At 38.7% G+C, this 17,013-nt stretch overlaps 1 protein-coding gene across 1 annotated transcript in view; it reads left to right on the top strand.

Annotated features, from left to right (window-relative positions):
• Positions 1 to 1,012: 1,012 nt before the first annotated feature.
• The window catches only part of LOC121515500 (GRAM domain-containing protein 4-like), a 37,308-nt gene continuing 21,307 nt past the window's right edge, over positions 1,013 to 17,013 (top strand). The window contains exons 1-3 of the mRNA XM_041796302.1: positions 1,013 to 1,258; positions 10,913 to 11,148; positions 12,611 to 12,716. Coding sequence (XP_041652236.1) covers positions 10,963 to 11,148; positions 12,611 to 12,716 — 292 coding nt within the window. The 5' untranslated portion in view covers positions 1,013 to 1,258; positions 10,913 to 10,962. The remainder of the gene's footprint in view (positions 1,259 to 10,912; positions 11,149 to 12,610; positions 12,717 to 17,013) is intronic.

Genomic DNA, 17,013 nt, shown 5'->3' with positions numbered 1-17,013 from the left:
AGTATACAGGTATCATTTCAGAGAAATAAAGTTGAAAACTTACTTTGAGAGTACTTGTACTTTTTTTTGAGTAGTTTCTAAAATAAGTTTGCTTTTATCAAAGGAAATTTTGAGGGAAATGTTGTACTTTATTACATTTAAAAACAAGTAAGTCTAAGCTTTGTGTAAATGACCTTAAACTAGATGGTAGTTTGGCTAGGGGTGAGCCTCAAAAGGTTCAGAAAAAAGTAAATATCACACAATTTAAAAAAACAAGCAAGCATTCATATATTCTAAACTTCAAGTTTCATTTTATTTATTCAAGTTTAATATTTGATTAAAACCCAAGACTTCAAATTAACCATTATATAAAGTCTTTTTTCACTCAGATCAGTCCATTATACACTCCCAAGGCTTGGGTAGACATATCAGTCAGTCTGCTGCTGTCAAGGACTAAAGCTAAGAAGATTTTCTGCCATAATTCTACTTTATTTTGTAATTTTTGTAAGCACACAGTTAGTTTTCATTTTTTTTCATTTATTAAAGCTTTGTTTTATTCAATTTCAGCTGACTAAAAATGAGTTTTGCATTTTAGTTTTAGTAATTTAGTTAGTTTTTTGTTATTAATTGTAACCTTGATTGGATATCATATGTACTCAGTACTTTGAGTAAGCTTTACATGAAAAATGTTATTATTTTACTTTAGTAGATTTATTGACCTTAACTTTAACTTCCACCTATGTACATTTGAACAAAAACTATACTTTACAGTTTACAATGTATGCTGGAATGTATGTTTTATATGCACAGATACATAACATTGCTAAATTTGACTAATATAATTATGCGAGTAAGAACTGGTTTTAAAACGAGGCAAAAGAACCAACTCGTATTACTGCGCCGAGTCAAATGATTCGATTCATTAGAACGAAACGAATTTCTCATCCGTAGTTCCGCCTTCCTGAACCGAGACGTTCGTTTTAGAACGTAGCGTGATAGCGTCACTTCCTTGTTTGTCCGTCGCTAACAACCCCGCCCACAGCAGTGATTATTGTGTCAGGTAGCGAAACTCGGTCGGGTTTACCCCCTGTTACCCCCTTTAACCCCGAAGATCTTTGTGAATCGTTGGGACAGAGCGAGAAGGCGGGTCTGGAGAGGATCTGAAAGGGGGCCTGACCCGGTTTGAGGCGGATTTGACCCGGTTTGAAGCGGGTTTATAACGGAGCTGTACCGCTGGGGGAACAGAAGGAGGGAAAGTTTGCTTCAGCTTATGATCACGGTGAGAAATCCTTCCTCCCTTCACTTTCTTCAGTCCTTATATTACACTCAGTTCACGTTGGTCGTCTGAGGTGTGTTCAACCTGAACCCCGCGGACTTGTTGGGTTCCCGTTAATCCTCCTTCGGGTCTGCAGGTGATCAGCATGCCATTGGCTGTAACTGGCACAGGTTGCTAACAGAAGCTGGTGGGGACTATTTTCTGTCAACAGCCCCAAATCAGACGGGCAGTCTGGAAAACAGCAAGTTAGCAGCCAACCGGAAGGCAAGCAATCATTCCATTAATCAGTCAGTCAGAAACAGACTATTTGTCTGGCTCTCTTCATACAGTTGAATTCATTGCCAAATTATTTACCTCAGATAACCCTTACACATCTAGAGACATGTGTAACCAGCCTAAAACACACCTAGAAATAACAGTCATAAATGCAATGAAAGCAGCTCATGTAAAATAGTTAATCGGTGAGGAATAGCTGTTTTTACACTCATTGTTAGGGCTGTACTTATAGTCTCAACTCACAATACTGCAGATATTACTTGTCCATATCACTGCCAATATAGAATGTGTGTTTGATTTTAATTTAGTCAATTATTTATCAATTGAAAAATGTTGACTATTGGTTGTTTGCAATCATGTGATCCCGATTCCCTTGGGGCATGGGCCTGGTGCAGGCAGGAGGCCGGGACAGTACAGGACCAACGTTGAAGGCGAAGTACGCAACTGGGATATGTTCCCGAATGTCCGTTGGGGGTCAGAAAGTGGGAGAAAACAATTAGGAATGAATGAGAATGCAGGAAAGTTAGTACTTTACAGCTCTAAATGTACCTGTGCACTGCAGTTATTATCAGAAAATAAATACGATCCCTGCACATTTGGAAAAAAATGATTTTTACCACAGTTTAACCGATCTACCTGGTGTGGAGGCAACCAGTAGCACAGTTTACTCAGTCCTGAAGACCTTCAGGTGTCTGGTCTCATCTAGACAGATGAAGGTAGGAGTCTAGAGGAGTCTTGTACTGACTGAGAGGCTAGCTGAGATCCTTTAACATAGAAAAATACCCACTTTGTCACAAACATGCTTTAATTTTATTTATTTTTAAGATATACTTTGGGGCTTTTCTCTTTATTAGAGAGAGAAAGAGACAGTGGATAGGGTCAGAAATGAGTATAGGAGAGTGAGGAGTGACATGTGGTGAAACAGCCACAGGCTGGCCTTGAACCCTGGCCGCCTGCGTACATGGGACGTGACCTAACCACTAGGCCATCTGCGCCCCACGCAAACATGCTTTTCATTGATATGGTGGTGCGCTATCAACCAAATAAACCTTGTGGGGTGAGTGATCGAGCAGTGATGTGCCATTCACAAATGAGCCTGCTCTAACAAGCAGCTTTTAAAAGTGAGCGACGGTAGCTAGGTCCTGTTTGAGTGCCAGTTTCCTTTCCTCCATATTTTGTCGTTATTTAATCCACATTTAAAAAATGAAGAGCCAGTTTGGAGCCAAACTACCAGCCTTACTGGGCTGAGCCAACTGATCTGGATCTCTTAAAAAAGATGGATTTCCCATCAAAATGAACAAAGGTGTTTGAACATCAGCTGAAGAAACAAAAGAGCGAGATCAGAGTTTAAGTGTGCTAAACCATGGCGATCTGTACTGAAGCAAACCAGACCATACACCATTGTTGTGTGACATGTAATTATGTTTAGGTGGAGCCTTTTTTATTTCTTGCCAGCTGCCATTGCCTAGATATTTCACTACTTTTGGGGCACAAAGGTAGCTTAAGAATATAGATTTTTCTTATTTTCGTACTTGGCGTAGTTGCTCAAAACATGGGCTTTTTTGTGGCGTTTCCACTGCTGTGTAACAGCATCTGCAAAAAACCTATATTCTTTTATTTCTTAAACAATAAAATGTAAAATAATCTTTATTTTTAAATAAATTTAAATAGTACTTTCTAATTTTGAGGTTGCACACTAGTGTTATTGCACTAATGCTGATGCAATTAAGACATACATTTGTAAAGCACATTTGTGCTATTTAGCCATTTTAGGGGCATCAGGTGATCCAGTAGTAGTTTATTTAATATTCAAGTTTGCAAAGCACGACTGCAGCTGAATATTACTTGACGTAATATCTTTTGGTCTAGCTCCTTTGAACAGCTTAATTCATGTTAAAAAAACTCTCAGCTCAGTCAACAAGTGAAAAGTGATCTGCACCCTGTGATACCAAACATTTAACTTTTTCCCTTCCACTTTGAATATTTTCATTATCTTTTCTATCCGTAGCAAGTTCTTTTTCCTTGGTTTAGCTAATTTCATAATATTTCATAATATAAAGATGATTTTCAGAATGTGGCTAACATTATTAGCGCTAGCACAGCAGGCCTTTGATACTCTTTACAGGTTAATATCCATGTTCCTGGGCTGAATACCGTCACTCAATGCTTCGGTTATATGTGAGTGTAACCTGACAGCCTATGGACAACTATATCCTCATTTTCTAGAACAAACCTGCAAGCTGAACCTTGCTTTCCTCCAAGATTTTATTGGAGCCATAGTAGTTAGTGGTTGTTGACATCTGGTTACAGAATACTAGTGGTGGGCAGCTGTTTTATAGTCTACTCTACAACTCTGACCGACTTGTAATTCTGGTGCTCACTACAAAAGGATCTAAATTTCCACACATCCCTATTTTCAATCTGACAGAAGTTGCTTCTTTTCTTTAAAAATTAGAACAGATTTTTATCTAATTAGGAAGAAAGTCGCCCTTAGCTGAATTACATCATGAATTACAAAGTATTAACAAAGAACAATTTATTGAGAAAATCTCTTAAAATACTGTAATTGTGAACAGTTGTTAGCTACACAGAGAAAGCAACTCAATGAAAACTCCTGAAAAGTGTTAATTGTATGACATTAACCAGGGATCAGTGGACATCAGTGAGTCATTTTGTACATGCACTCCTGCATATTTCTAAAGCCTAGTTCTGACTAAAGCCTGATGACGTGACGCTGTCGTTGACCATTCGAAGTTCTGCGTCAAGGGAACGTGTCGCTTTGCAATTCACCGCCATGCCGCTAGGGGGTGTGGCTGTGTGTGTGTATGTGTGGTTTCATCCGAATCCTTGTTTATCTTCGGGTCACAGTAAACAATGGCCACCAAGGTGGAGTGGGTGTGTTTGGAGTCGGAGCTCATCGATATCGATGAACAAATTCTTTTGTTGCAAATGTTGAAGCGCAGGCGTCAGGGAAGACGTTTGCAGAGGTGGTCTGTACGACCACTAAACGAGTCGAGGCTGAGAACGGGTGAATTTACCACGCTGGTTCGCTCACTGAGGGACCTGGATGAAGAAATGACATTTTGGGCGGACCAATCACAGCCCTTGCGGTCTGCATTGCTGTGATGTGTAGTTAGGATTTTTTTGGAGGTGCGCATTAGACATTGGCGTCGGGGTCTGCGTCGATGCAGAGGGCTACGCGTAGCTATGTCGTCGACGCGACACAGAAGCATAGGCTATATCAGGCTTAAGGATGTTGCTAGGTGTCTGTTTCCCCATTCGGCTAAAGGCACCATTAAACTGTGTCTAACCGACTTGTCTAAAGAGGAGAAAATCTTTAGAAAACAGTCAAATTCATCACAGGGTCATTGTGTTAATGGGTGTGATGTGTGCCTGATATACTCTGTAGGGTGTGGCTAACATTAGCAGCTAGCTTAGTTCCTCTGTGCACATTCATATCATGCTTTGATAGGTGTTTTCACTTTGGTACAGTAGTTTTAAGTTCAACCCTCGACAGCCTACAGACAACTTTATAACCATGTACTACTTAAAAAACTGTTATACCGCACTGTTCCTACTACAGGCTAACCGCTAAGCTACCGCTAAGCTTCTCATATTTATGTCTGGTGAAGTGCTGTGGCAAAGCTTAGACAGGAAGGCAGCAGCTGTTTACTGAAGCTACAGTGACCTCTAGTGGTGGGAGGTTAGTTACAGTTTAAAGGAGCATTATAGATCGATCGATTTCAAGCCCATGTTCATAAAAAGTCATTGGTAATTAGTTTAACTGACTTGTAAATCTTGTGTCAGCTAATTTGATACATAAATTTAACTGTTTACCACGTGTGCCCCTTGATCAGACCAAAGTAAGTGACAAGACAAGATGAAACTCTCAGCTGCTCGCGGGGGGCCACTCTGCAACATTCTGAAATTCTGTCAGTTCACACCGCTGCGACTGGAGGACACAATACATCCCTTACAAAGAAACATCCCTCACAGGTTCTAAAAAGTCTTGCAGTTTTTTTTTTTCACAAATCAATGTAAATCGTCCATACTTGTAATGATTTCTAAATGCTTTTCAAGGTTTTGTTGGATCCCAGTGAAAGAAATTGGATTAATGAAAAGGACCATGACTAAGATTTTTTGAACTTGTTAAAGGACTTTTAAAGAAATTCTGAAGTGATGAGTAGCCAAAACTTGAACTTAAAAGCTGGGGTAAGGTGTGATTTGTTTGGCATTAACACACCTCCAGCTGAGATTTGAAGTGATATCATTGAGCCGTGGAGCGCTGCAGTTGTAAATCCTGCAGGTAATAAAAGGCAAACATCAGTGTCTCTGTAGCGACTACAGACGCAGAAAAATCCCTCTCTCATTCTCTCAGTGAACTCTCAGTGGTTCAGTGAGTAAGAAACATCCTCTCTGTCTCCTCTCGCTCCGTGAACTGTCAGTCAGACTCATCAGTGTGTCTTACTCTCAGACAGTGATCTAGGAGGCAGACACACCAGTGGTTCTCTTTGTTTGTCAGTCAGTCAGTAAAGGCTGTATGATTATCTTTGGCTTTATCAGGTAAACAGTTAGTCCAGCTCATTCAGACAACGTGGGAGAACCCGACTAAAATCATTAGAGGCAGTCAGACCAGTCTGTCCGCTCAGTGATGATCAGAGTAAACGCCACCTTCATTCATTCCATCAGCAGGCCTGCGCTAAAGCTATCGCTATATATTGGTCTTACTCAACGTGTGGCTCTTTCAGGTCTTAATTTGAAATATTATTCCCCCAGAAAACCTTAAAAAAAGGGAAGCTTTTACCTCAGAAATGATCCATTGCAAGCCACATTAATCGGTTTGTTTCCAACGCTTGTACAGTAGGCTTTGATTGGCAACTGTTCATCAAAAAGCCCATTTTAGCCCATTTTTACCACTTTTGTCCTGCTTTTTTGCTTTTTACTATTTTTTTCTCCTTCTTATGCCATTTTCCCCCCATATCGGCTACCTTTTGCCATTAAATGCCATATTTTTCCAAGTTTTGCCATCTTTTTACAGCTTTTTGCCCATTTTGCCACCTTTGAGTTGCTTTTAGCCCATTTTAGTCACCTTTCACTGATTTTGCCATTGTCTGCCACTTTTTGCCCATATAAGCTGTCTTTTGTCATTAAATGCCACTTTTCCCCCTTTTTGCTCTTTTTTTCACCACCTTTATGCTGCTTTTTGCCTGTATTTGTCACTTTTCACTGATTTTTGGCTATGTCTTTGCAGCTTTTGACCATATTTTGCCACCTGTTACACATTTTTTTTGTCACTTCTCACTCATTTTGCCCATTTCTGCCCATTTTCCCTACTTTTTCTACCCATTTTTAACCCTTTTCACCCATTTTTGCCACTTCTTTTTGCCACTTTTTGCCTGTTTTTGCCTCTTTTGTCCTGCTTTTTTGCTTTTTACTAATTTTTTCTCCATCTTGTGCCATTTTTCCCCCATATCTGCTGCCTTTTGCAATTAAATGCCATTTTTTCCAAGTTTTGCCAACCTTTTTTTGCAGCTTTTTGCCCATTTTGCCACCTCTATGTTGCTTTTAGCGCATTTTAGTCACTTTTAACTGATTTAGGCCGCTTCTGACCTGTTTTGCCACCTGTAACTCATTTTTTTTGTCACTTCTCACACATTTTGCCCATTTCTGCCCATTTTCCCTATCTTTTCTCCCCCTTTCTGCCCCTTTTCATCCATTTTTGCCACTTCTTTTTGCCACTTTTCACCTGTTTTTGCCACTTTTGTCCTGCCTTTTGCTGCCCCCCCTCTTTGTCATTTTCTGCCACTTTTTGCCCATATAAGATGCCTTTTGTCATTAAGGGCCACTTTATCCCCATTTTTGCTCTTTTTTAAACCACCTTTATTCTGCTTTTTGCCTGTATTAGTCACTTTTCACTGATTTTTAGCTATGTTTTTGCAGCTTTTGATCATTTTTTGCCACCTGTTACTAATTTTGTGTCACTTCTCACACATTTTGCCTCTTTCTGCTCGTTTTTGCTATTTCTCCTCCCCATTTTTCCATTTTTTTGCTGCTTTTTGCCCATTTTGCCACCATTATGTTGCTTTTAGCGCATTTTAGTCACTTTTAACTGATTTAGGCCGCTTCTGACCTGTTTTGCCACCTGTAACTCATTTTTTTTGTCACTTCTCACACATTTTGCCCATTTCTGCCCATTTTCCCTATCTTTTCTCCCCCTTTCTGCCCCTTTTCATCCATTTTTGCCACTTCTTTTTGCCACTTTCACCTGTTTTTGCCACTTTTGTCCTGCCTTTTGCTATTTGCTATTTTCCCCCCTTTTTTGTACTTGTCTGCCACTTTTTACCCATGTAAGCTGCCTTTTGTCATTAAATGCCACTTCTTCACGTTCATCCCTTGGTTTTGCATTCAATATCTTATGAGGGATCTTTGAGGGATGTCATTGAAACTCAGCTCAAATATCAGTTCTGGCTCAAGGATGAACTCAATAGATTTTGGAGGCACTAGGCTGAGGTCATTGGGCCTTGCCTGTAACATTTCTGTGAATCCCTCCACCAGAAAAACACCACAGCCCTTCTCCTTGACCCTCCACTGTACTTTCCCCGTCCTGCAATCGGATACGACGTGGGGGCATATCACCCCCAGACAGTAGTTCTAGTCTTACAGCTGGGCTCAGACAGACGGATCATAGGACCTGATGAAACATCTCCTCCGCCCTGAACAAACACTATTTTGACATCACAGAGGATCATCTGATTGGCTGCTTCACCTGTTTGCATGAGGGGCAAAGGTGTCGACGTTCTCTGTATAAATAAAGCTTATTATGAAGTGTTGAAAGTGAGTTTTCTCACTGTCAGATTGCTGCTGAAGTCTCTGAGGACGTTCATGTGTGGAATCATGTCAAAGGATTTAAATGAACTGTGGCTTAGAGCTGGTGAATAATACAAAAAGGAAAAGAATCTTGGTGTAATTCGATTTTTGGTTGGTGCTATGGGCGTCGCTCAGTCTTTATAGATCTTCAGTCAAACTGAAATATATGAGAGACTGCCGGGGGGATTGACAGCAATTTATTCTTAAAGCACTGGTGGCCCCCAGAGGATAAAACACCATGAAAAGCACCAGTATCAGATCAATGTATGAATGCACTTTAAAGGTTTATAATGTTTAGAGTGGTGGGAACTTAAAGATTGCCAGTTATGCCTCTTTCTTTCATAAACATCCCTTTTTAAACAAGATTTACAGATATGTTCCCATTTCAGTACCTGTACCTGTGTTGATCTCTGATCATGTTTACATTTTGCATTCGCAAAGCATTATGGGCATTCAGATACTGTGTGACTGCACTTTGATGTGTGCATCTATACTATGCTTTAACGATGTGTCTTCAGTGACAACCGGGTGTCAGAACTTTATGCAAACAACTAGACAGAAACAGATCGGCGGATACCGATTATTAGTAGTTCATGAGACCATTTACTGATATTTGGGAAAAGTGAATTTGCATGAGGAAAAAGGAATACTAGGACTGCAACAGCACTGAAGGGCCCTTGCAATTGCTCGCCAATAAAGAAATGGCCCAAGTGTGCTACTTTCTGTTACAAGTAGGGGTGCTACATCAAAACAATGACATTAACCTCTGATTATGGGCAGACCTTGATCCTACATGTAAAATTTGAATGCAATCAGATGTTTGGTATGAGATACTTCCTGTCAAATTGTCGAGATATTGAAAAGCTCTCCATCACCAGTAAGACATCCTTCAACGAAGCATATCTGTGCTGTGGCCAATTATTGAAGCTTTTTTTTTTTTTTTTCCAAAAATCAGCTCAGCTGGTTAAACACAATAAGAGGAATGAAGATATAACCCGTTTGTGTCACTTCCTGTTGCGTAGGGGGGCGCTTTAAGAGATGTTTGCATGTGGGCGTGTTCAGTGTGATACTGTTGTTTTGCAAGAAAGAGCATCTATGTTCACAGAATATTGTTTACTAAAGTTATAATAGGTTGAAGTCATTTAGTACCATCAAAAATGCCTTATTTTGAGATTGAGGTGAAGCTGGTGGACTTCCTTTTTGCATTTGGGCATGGCTCCAAGAGGCTTTTTTGTAGGTTTTATGATGACCCATATGCAGACCAAAAAACATCAGCCTAGGCTGAATGGTGTGTCGGGGCTGAATATTTAGAGGAAAACTTAACAAAACAGAGGCAGAAATGTTCCATTGCTAGGAAAGGTCACTTTGACAAAGTAATGACATTGATGTATGAATGTATTCAGGATCAGTGTGTGTTTATTCCTATAAAGTTTGGTGATGATTGACACGAGCATTAAATAGGTAGAAGGCATTATTGGTGTATTTTCACAGCAAAAATGGACAAAAAAGTAGTTTATGTTTGGGCTCTGGTCACGGCACGACCCTATGATAGAAACTCAAAGTTAGCACTGCTTTAGATTTCACGGTTGTCTAGTAGGAGCAGAAAAAATCTGGAGTCAATTGGCTTTAACCTCGTGGACTAGTTCGTTAAAATATGAAACGTGAATCCCCCTAAAATGCCAAATTTGCCACTTAACTGTTTGTTGTGCACTTCCTGTACATTTAAGAAGACGGCCCCAAGAGACTTTTTTTTCATCTAGTCCTGATACATATGTGTGCCAATTTTCATGCACATAGTTCTTACCAAGTCCCCTATCTCCTGCGCAATGGACTTGCACAATTCAACCAAAACACCAAAATTTCCACTGGGGGACAATTTTCTGCAAAGTTTTGTGAGTTTTTGAGCATTTTAAGGCCTCCAAATTAGCGATTCTTCTGACAGAAAAATAAGGCATACAGATACAATAGGGTCCTCGCTGACCCTAGGTTGGTGCTCAGGCCCGAATACACAATTTATACCTCACTTTGTCAGCGTGAGAAATGGCACAAAGCAACACGGAAGCAAGAAAACAGGAGATGATACCATACGGTTACTGTGCCAGGTGTACCCAGGCTTGAGTGCTGATTGGCTGGTACTTATGGGACTTCTAGCCAATCAGATGTGCTGTGTAAAGGACATTCGTTGTGGCTGTGGAGAGAGGAAATCGAGCAAGAGGGGACGGCTTGGAACCAATTAACTTTATCAATTAAAAAATTAAAATAAAATGCTGAAAGCCAAATGCCAAAAATTGGCATCAATAATCGGTCAGGACGATAATCAGTCAACCCCTACAAAGGCAATACATTTCTCACAAGATACAAAAATGTGAATTTATAAGTCAAAATAGTACTTTAGTCTGGCCCAAGCAGAGCTGCAGGTTCAAATAACTGTGCATGTTCATTTTTCAAAAAAGAAATTACTCAGTTTTTTTTTGCTCAGTTTTTAGATTTCCTCTCTGCTCTTTGTCTTTGCAGTTCCGTCGTCAGCCATGTTGAGGTAGAGATCGACTCCACGGCGCCCAACCATGCGGAGGCATCTGGAAAGAATCCGGTTCCGAGGCCAGAGACGGGACGAGTTCCTGGATCTGGCCGAGTCGCCAAACACGTCGGACACGGAGAGCACCGAGGATGGCGGGCTCAAGCCTCGGGTCTCTGTTAGAGAGTCAGAGGAGCTGAGGGAGGTGGAGGGCGAGCAGCAGAGTGAAGCTCAGGTACATAAACTCACCTGGTGGGGAAATTTAGAGAACAGAATCAGACATGGGCTTAAAGAGGAAATGTTACTGATCCTGAACACAGCACAGGCTTACTGGTTTCCTGAAGATGCCTGCTGCTGCAGGGACCTTTGATGAAGCTGCTGATTAAAATGTCACCATTAAGTCAAGGCAATCACAGAGAAAAGGTGCAGAACAGGCAGTTAAAGAAAGCAGGGAGTGTCCTGTAAGAACTTCACGTCCTTCAGAGAACTTCTGGTTGAGACGTTTCCTGCTTCCTGAACCCCACTGTTTCTGTTAATTCAGTCTCTTTCCTGTTGACCTTGTCTCTTTGTGTGACCACTGATAGTTTTCCAGCTGCTGTCTGCATCGTCTTAAACCTTCAGCACAGAAATGTTTAGACTTTCCTAATTTTACAGGAGTATTTAAATTCGATTTGAACAACAAAGCGGTGTAATGACAGTAAATGTAGTCCAGAAACTGTGCCTCAAAGTTGCTCTTGTTGTTTAGATATTCAGACATTAATCCTGGCCAGATACTGGCATTCAGTCATGGAGTTTTCAGTATTTTTGACTTTGGTTATGTTTTTCGCATATTTACTACTGGTAATTGAATATTTCTCATCTTATATGACCTTAAAATAGGTTTTGCTGGCATGATCTTGATTTTCAGTGAGTCTGAACTCTCTGTAAGCATTTGCTGTTCTTCTTAAATGCTAAACTTTTACTTCAAATACACAATCCTAATGATGTCAGGAAATCCAGGGTCAGTATTTTGATTTGTCATCATGTCTCAGAAAATAAATTCTCTTGAGGTTCTTGACACCTTAATCCTCTTATTGTGTATTTATACATTATGTGGGCATGTAGCTGTAGCAACATGCAGGCTCTGAGACTCTGGCGGTTGCGTCTCTGCATTTTTATGAACCACATTTGGATCAAACGTCAGAAAAATATTCATGTCAAGTGTTTTATTCATTTTCTATTTAAGCATTTCTATTCACCATGTCACCCAAATTTAACACTTACTTAATCAAAGCTTAATCATATAAAGAAACTTAATTCTGTCCTGAAATACTGCATCTCATTTTTAAAGAGGCATGGTGGAGCGCAGTGGCTAGGTCGCCCCATGTGTGCAGCCTGTGGCTCCTTTCCCACATGTCTGTCCCCACTCTCTCATCCCTGTTTCTGATTATCTCCTGTCCTCCAAAAATACCTTATAAGAGACTACTGTCAACCTTTATAAAGTTTCCCTGTTCAATTTAAATATAAGTTACAGTGAAAAAGTGGAGGACTCAGGGTTGAACCCTGTGGATCTCCACTTTGAAGAAGAACAGTGACCCTAGTCTTCAAACTGGAACAGATGATACTTTTTGTTCCCTTTGTTTATTTAGTTGTTTTTATAATAGTTTTTCTTTTCTGCCCGTTTTTAATGTTCCTCTATGTTTGTGTTTGTCTCTCAGGCTGGTCCGAGCTCATTTTCTGCATCTCTCCAGGATGAGGCCAAGACGGATCTCAATGAGGTGAAAGGTCACCTAGAGATCGCTTTGTTAGAGAAGCATTTCCTACGTGAGTATTCAGACCTGAGCTGCAGGCTAGTCTTTGTTTCTCTGTGTTGTTTTTGTTTTTCGTAAACCAGAAGACTTTTAAATAAGCACTTGTGATGATTAAAACTGTTTAGTTCTTCTTGCTTAGTTTGGTTTTAGTTGATTGTAAAAATTATCACATGCTTTTGGAAGAAAAGGATTTTCTTCTTTTGATATTTTATAGACACAAATTTGTTTATGATCATTTGAATTTTGGATGTTTTATGGTTGGGTTTCTTTACAAAATCTTGAAATAATCAATTATCTAATAGCTGTGATCAAGTTTGAAGTTGATTAAAATATTTTACCTCAAAAAAGAGAGACAAATAAATTCTTTAATGTTTTTATTGCAGTTATTGGAAATGCCAGTTTTGTCCCTAATGGCCTCATTGTGCCAAAAAATGATATCTGACTGCATAAAATCAAATACTGAATCTAAATTAATCTGAATGCTAATCTTTGACATATCTAAAACTGTAAATAAAAATATCCCTCAGCATGCCAACATTTATTAATAGGGAAAAAGTTATAGTTTCTGTCAAAAACAAACAAATAAACAAACAACAAAACAGTGACACACTAAACCAAACTGGTATTTAAAGGGTTAGAATCATTAAAATGTTTGAATAATTGTTAAATTAAATTAAATTTTGACCCGTGCCAAAGTTTTTGAGAGATTTTACCCAAAAAATTGGGAGAAAAAAAAACTACATTTAAACATTTTTTTTAATCTACCCTCTATAATAACCTAAGTTAACCCACAACCAAATTATTTAAAAATCATGTCCACAAATGAGTGATTAGTTTAAAGAGTAAGAAAAAGAATTTTCTTCACTTAAGGTCATGTACCCCCCATATTTAATTTCCTTATTTCTTGTTATATTTATCTATGTTTAGTTTTTTTTTTACATTTGAAATTACACTTATTCAGAAAGTTGTCAGACTACCTTCACTTTTTTATTTTTATGTTGCAGCCTGATGTTAAAGTCAACAAAATTCTCATTGATCTACACTACAAGTAACAACATAATTTGAGAAATTTTTGCTATTTTTAAAAAAAAAAAAAAAAACCCTGAAATATCACATTGACATTTAAGTATTCAAACCCTTTGTAAAACTACTGTAAATGTAGCTCAGTTTCCTCCCATTTCTCTGATCTTTGCTGAGATGTTTCTACACCTTGATTGGAGTCCACCTGTGGTAAAATAAACTAATTGGACATACAACACAATGCGATACAATGGGAACATTTGTCTTGGACTCCAAGTGCTGCGCACATTCACCATCACAGTCATAATAGTAAATTGGAACAATAAACACAACAATCCTTCTGTATACACAAGATCCACAAGTACATGGATTAACACAAACCAATGAAGAAGCACGTACCAATGAGAACCAACAGTTCACATATATTGCACAAGATAGGATAGAAATATGTATATTTAAAAAACAGTAATGCAGTAATGTCAAGTCACAATAACGAACAAAAATAAAATATAAAACGATAAAGGAAAACACAACATTAAGATATTGCATGATTTAGAAAGGTACAAACCTCTCTGTAGAAGACCTCACAGCTGACAAAGATATCAAAGCAAAAACCAAGCCATGAGGTCAGAGAGCTCGGAGACAGGATTGTTGACAGGCACAGATCTGGGGAAGGCTACAAAAACATTTCTGCTACACTGAAGGTTTCCAAGAACACAGCAGCCTCCAGAATTTTCAGATCTAAGAAGTTTGGCACAACCAGGACTCTTGCCAGAGCCGGTCGCCCGAGGTGACCAAGAACCTGATGGTCACTGAGCTCCAGAGATCCTGTATGGAGATGGGACAAAGCTCCAGAAGCTCTCAGAAGTTTAAGTGGACTTTTAGTCAACGAAGACTCGAAACCATTTTAGTCTTTGTAAATAAAAGGTCTTCATATTTTATACATTACTTTTAATTAAACAGTTATTTTCTTTGAAATGCCATATTATAAAATGAATATAAATATAAAACAGTCGTATTTATGTTCTATTTATGCTTTAATTTCTATAGAATTTACTGAAGGAAATACTGAAAAGGTTTGAATACTCTTCCCCATTTCCACAGTGGAGAAATATTATGGATTTTGAACATCCAACATTCCAGCACAAACATTTTAGTCTCATTTTAAAACTACACATCAGCGTTCCTGCAGATCCATAAAAATTCATAAATTCACTTGACAAATTTAAGGCCAAAGAAAGTCTTAAAAATCTTGTTTTTACCAATGAGTGCTTTTAAATTTTACTTTAACTTAGGGATGTGTCTTTTTCCAATATTTATCCACTATACCTACATTTATTCAATTTTAATCAGTCTTTTTAAAGTATATTCTTGTTGCGTATGTTATGGTAAATATCGCTATACTATACATTGATTAAAAAGAGGCATAGAGTTACCAAAAATAATCAAATTTAGGTGTTTTTGACAAAAAAGGTCTCTTTTTTCTCTATCACGTGACATTTCATTTACAGTGAATAAAACCAGATAATTGATCTCTGTCTGGTGTACCAGGAAATCTCACATGCCTTTCATTTTGAAACATTTGCAGCACAAACTATAGTTGAATATTACTCAGGTCCTAAAAAAGTGTAAAGCACAAAGTGTGCAGGAACACTGAAACACAAAGATCTATTTTTAGCTCGTTCTAGTGTCGTCTTCCTCATAGAAAAAGAGGTAGTCAGCAATCATTTTTAAAGACCCTGTAAAGTGAAATCCAAAATTTGTGTCTTAATACTCTAATCTGGTTGCTGTAAACATGTGAAAACACTGAGATCTACATGTGACTGAATTCTGGATTTAGACAGTTCCTTTCCTGGCTTGGTTTCGTGTGGGCGGGGCAAATATGTGGACTGGTGATGTCACTAGTCCACAGAGAGGAATGACCCCGCCCCTCTAACACTACAATATAAAATCACAGAGCAGTTCATCTCAGTCCAGTCTGTTGTTAGCTGATGTCACTGCCTTTATTGAAAGTTAACAGACAGTTAAATGCTGGTTTTTTTTTTTTTTTTGTTCATTGTGAGGTAAATTAGCCAAATCTATCAGCCACAGTGGTCAATGGATCATTTAAAGCATCAAAATAGAGATTTAAGACAGAAAACTGACTTTGTCTCTGTTCTGGCACAGAGCCAGACAGCTGCGCTCTGGTGACAAGCATTTTTATTTAACCTGAGAGGATTATATTTCTCCTGAGTGGGCGTGGCTTCAGCTCATTCAACAGACACGCCCACACCATCCTGGAGCAGATTTTGCTGCCTCATTTTTCATGATTTTGAAGCTTAATTTATACAATTTGAGATGTTTTATTTGACTGAATTTGACTTGGTGGTTCAAAACACAGTGGTCTGTCATACAACAACCCTAAAATAAAGATTTATTGTCACAATACAGGCTCTTTAATCATAGTTGTAGTCGATGAAATTAACACTGAAGGAAATTAGGTTTTTGTGAGACTTATGAAAATACAGCTGTTTATGGGTGAAATCTTGTATGCATTTATTTTATAAAAATCTTCTCCTGTAGCTGATAGGAAATAATCAGGAGAGAAATCTTGTTGTCGGGGTGTAAACAGTAACTATGTAAGATTCATGGACTTGGCTGACCTTGAAAGTGAAATATTTTTAGATCTGAGAGGATGCCAGTCTTAATCCTTTTAAAAAGTCTTTTTTACTTCTTTAGAGAATCACAGGCGTTTGACAAATCAGTAAAAATGTTATCTTCTGGAACAAAATCTCTCCGGTCCTCAGGTTTGATTTAGCTCTGAGCATCGCCATGGCTGTTGAAATAAAATGTGAATTTGATTTTTATTTTCAATTATTTGAAAAGTTAGTGTTTGTCTCTGAGGTTGTGCCCTAAAGAATAAAAATCTGTGGTCATTACTTTAGTGTATTTCCGTCTTCTGTCCTCTCTGTGTCAGCTGATCAGACGAGTTAAAGCCAGCGGGACCCTGAGTTAATTTTCTGGCTCTAAAATAGAAATTATTCATCAAAAAAGAAAAGGGTCTCTTCTAATCTGTGCTGTAAGAGATTATGTCGATTGGGTCATTGTAGCTCCTCTCATTAATGTGGAGTAAAACGTCCCACAGCACAGCAGCATGCTGGGTAATCCATCAATATCTGCCTGTCAGCTTTATGTAACACAAACACACATGGAGCTATTAATAACCCTGTTGAACTCAGCAGACACTCGCATACATAATGATTCAATTAGGAATGTGTTTCCTTAAATACATTTATGTCTCTCCACTCTTA

Source organism: Cheilinus undulatus, linkage group 9 (genome assembly GCF_018320785.1).
Source record: "Cheilinus undulatus linkage group 9, ASM1832078v1, whole genome shotgun sequence".
NCBI classification, from domain to species: Eukaryota; Metazoa; Chordata; class Actinopteri; order Labriformes; family Labridae; genus Cheilinus; species Cheilinus undulatus.
Note: the sequence above shows the minus strand (reverse complement) of the source record. Positions and strands in the feature narration are given on the sequence as shown.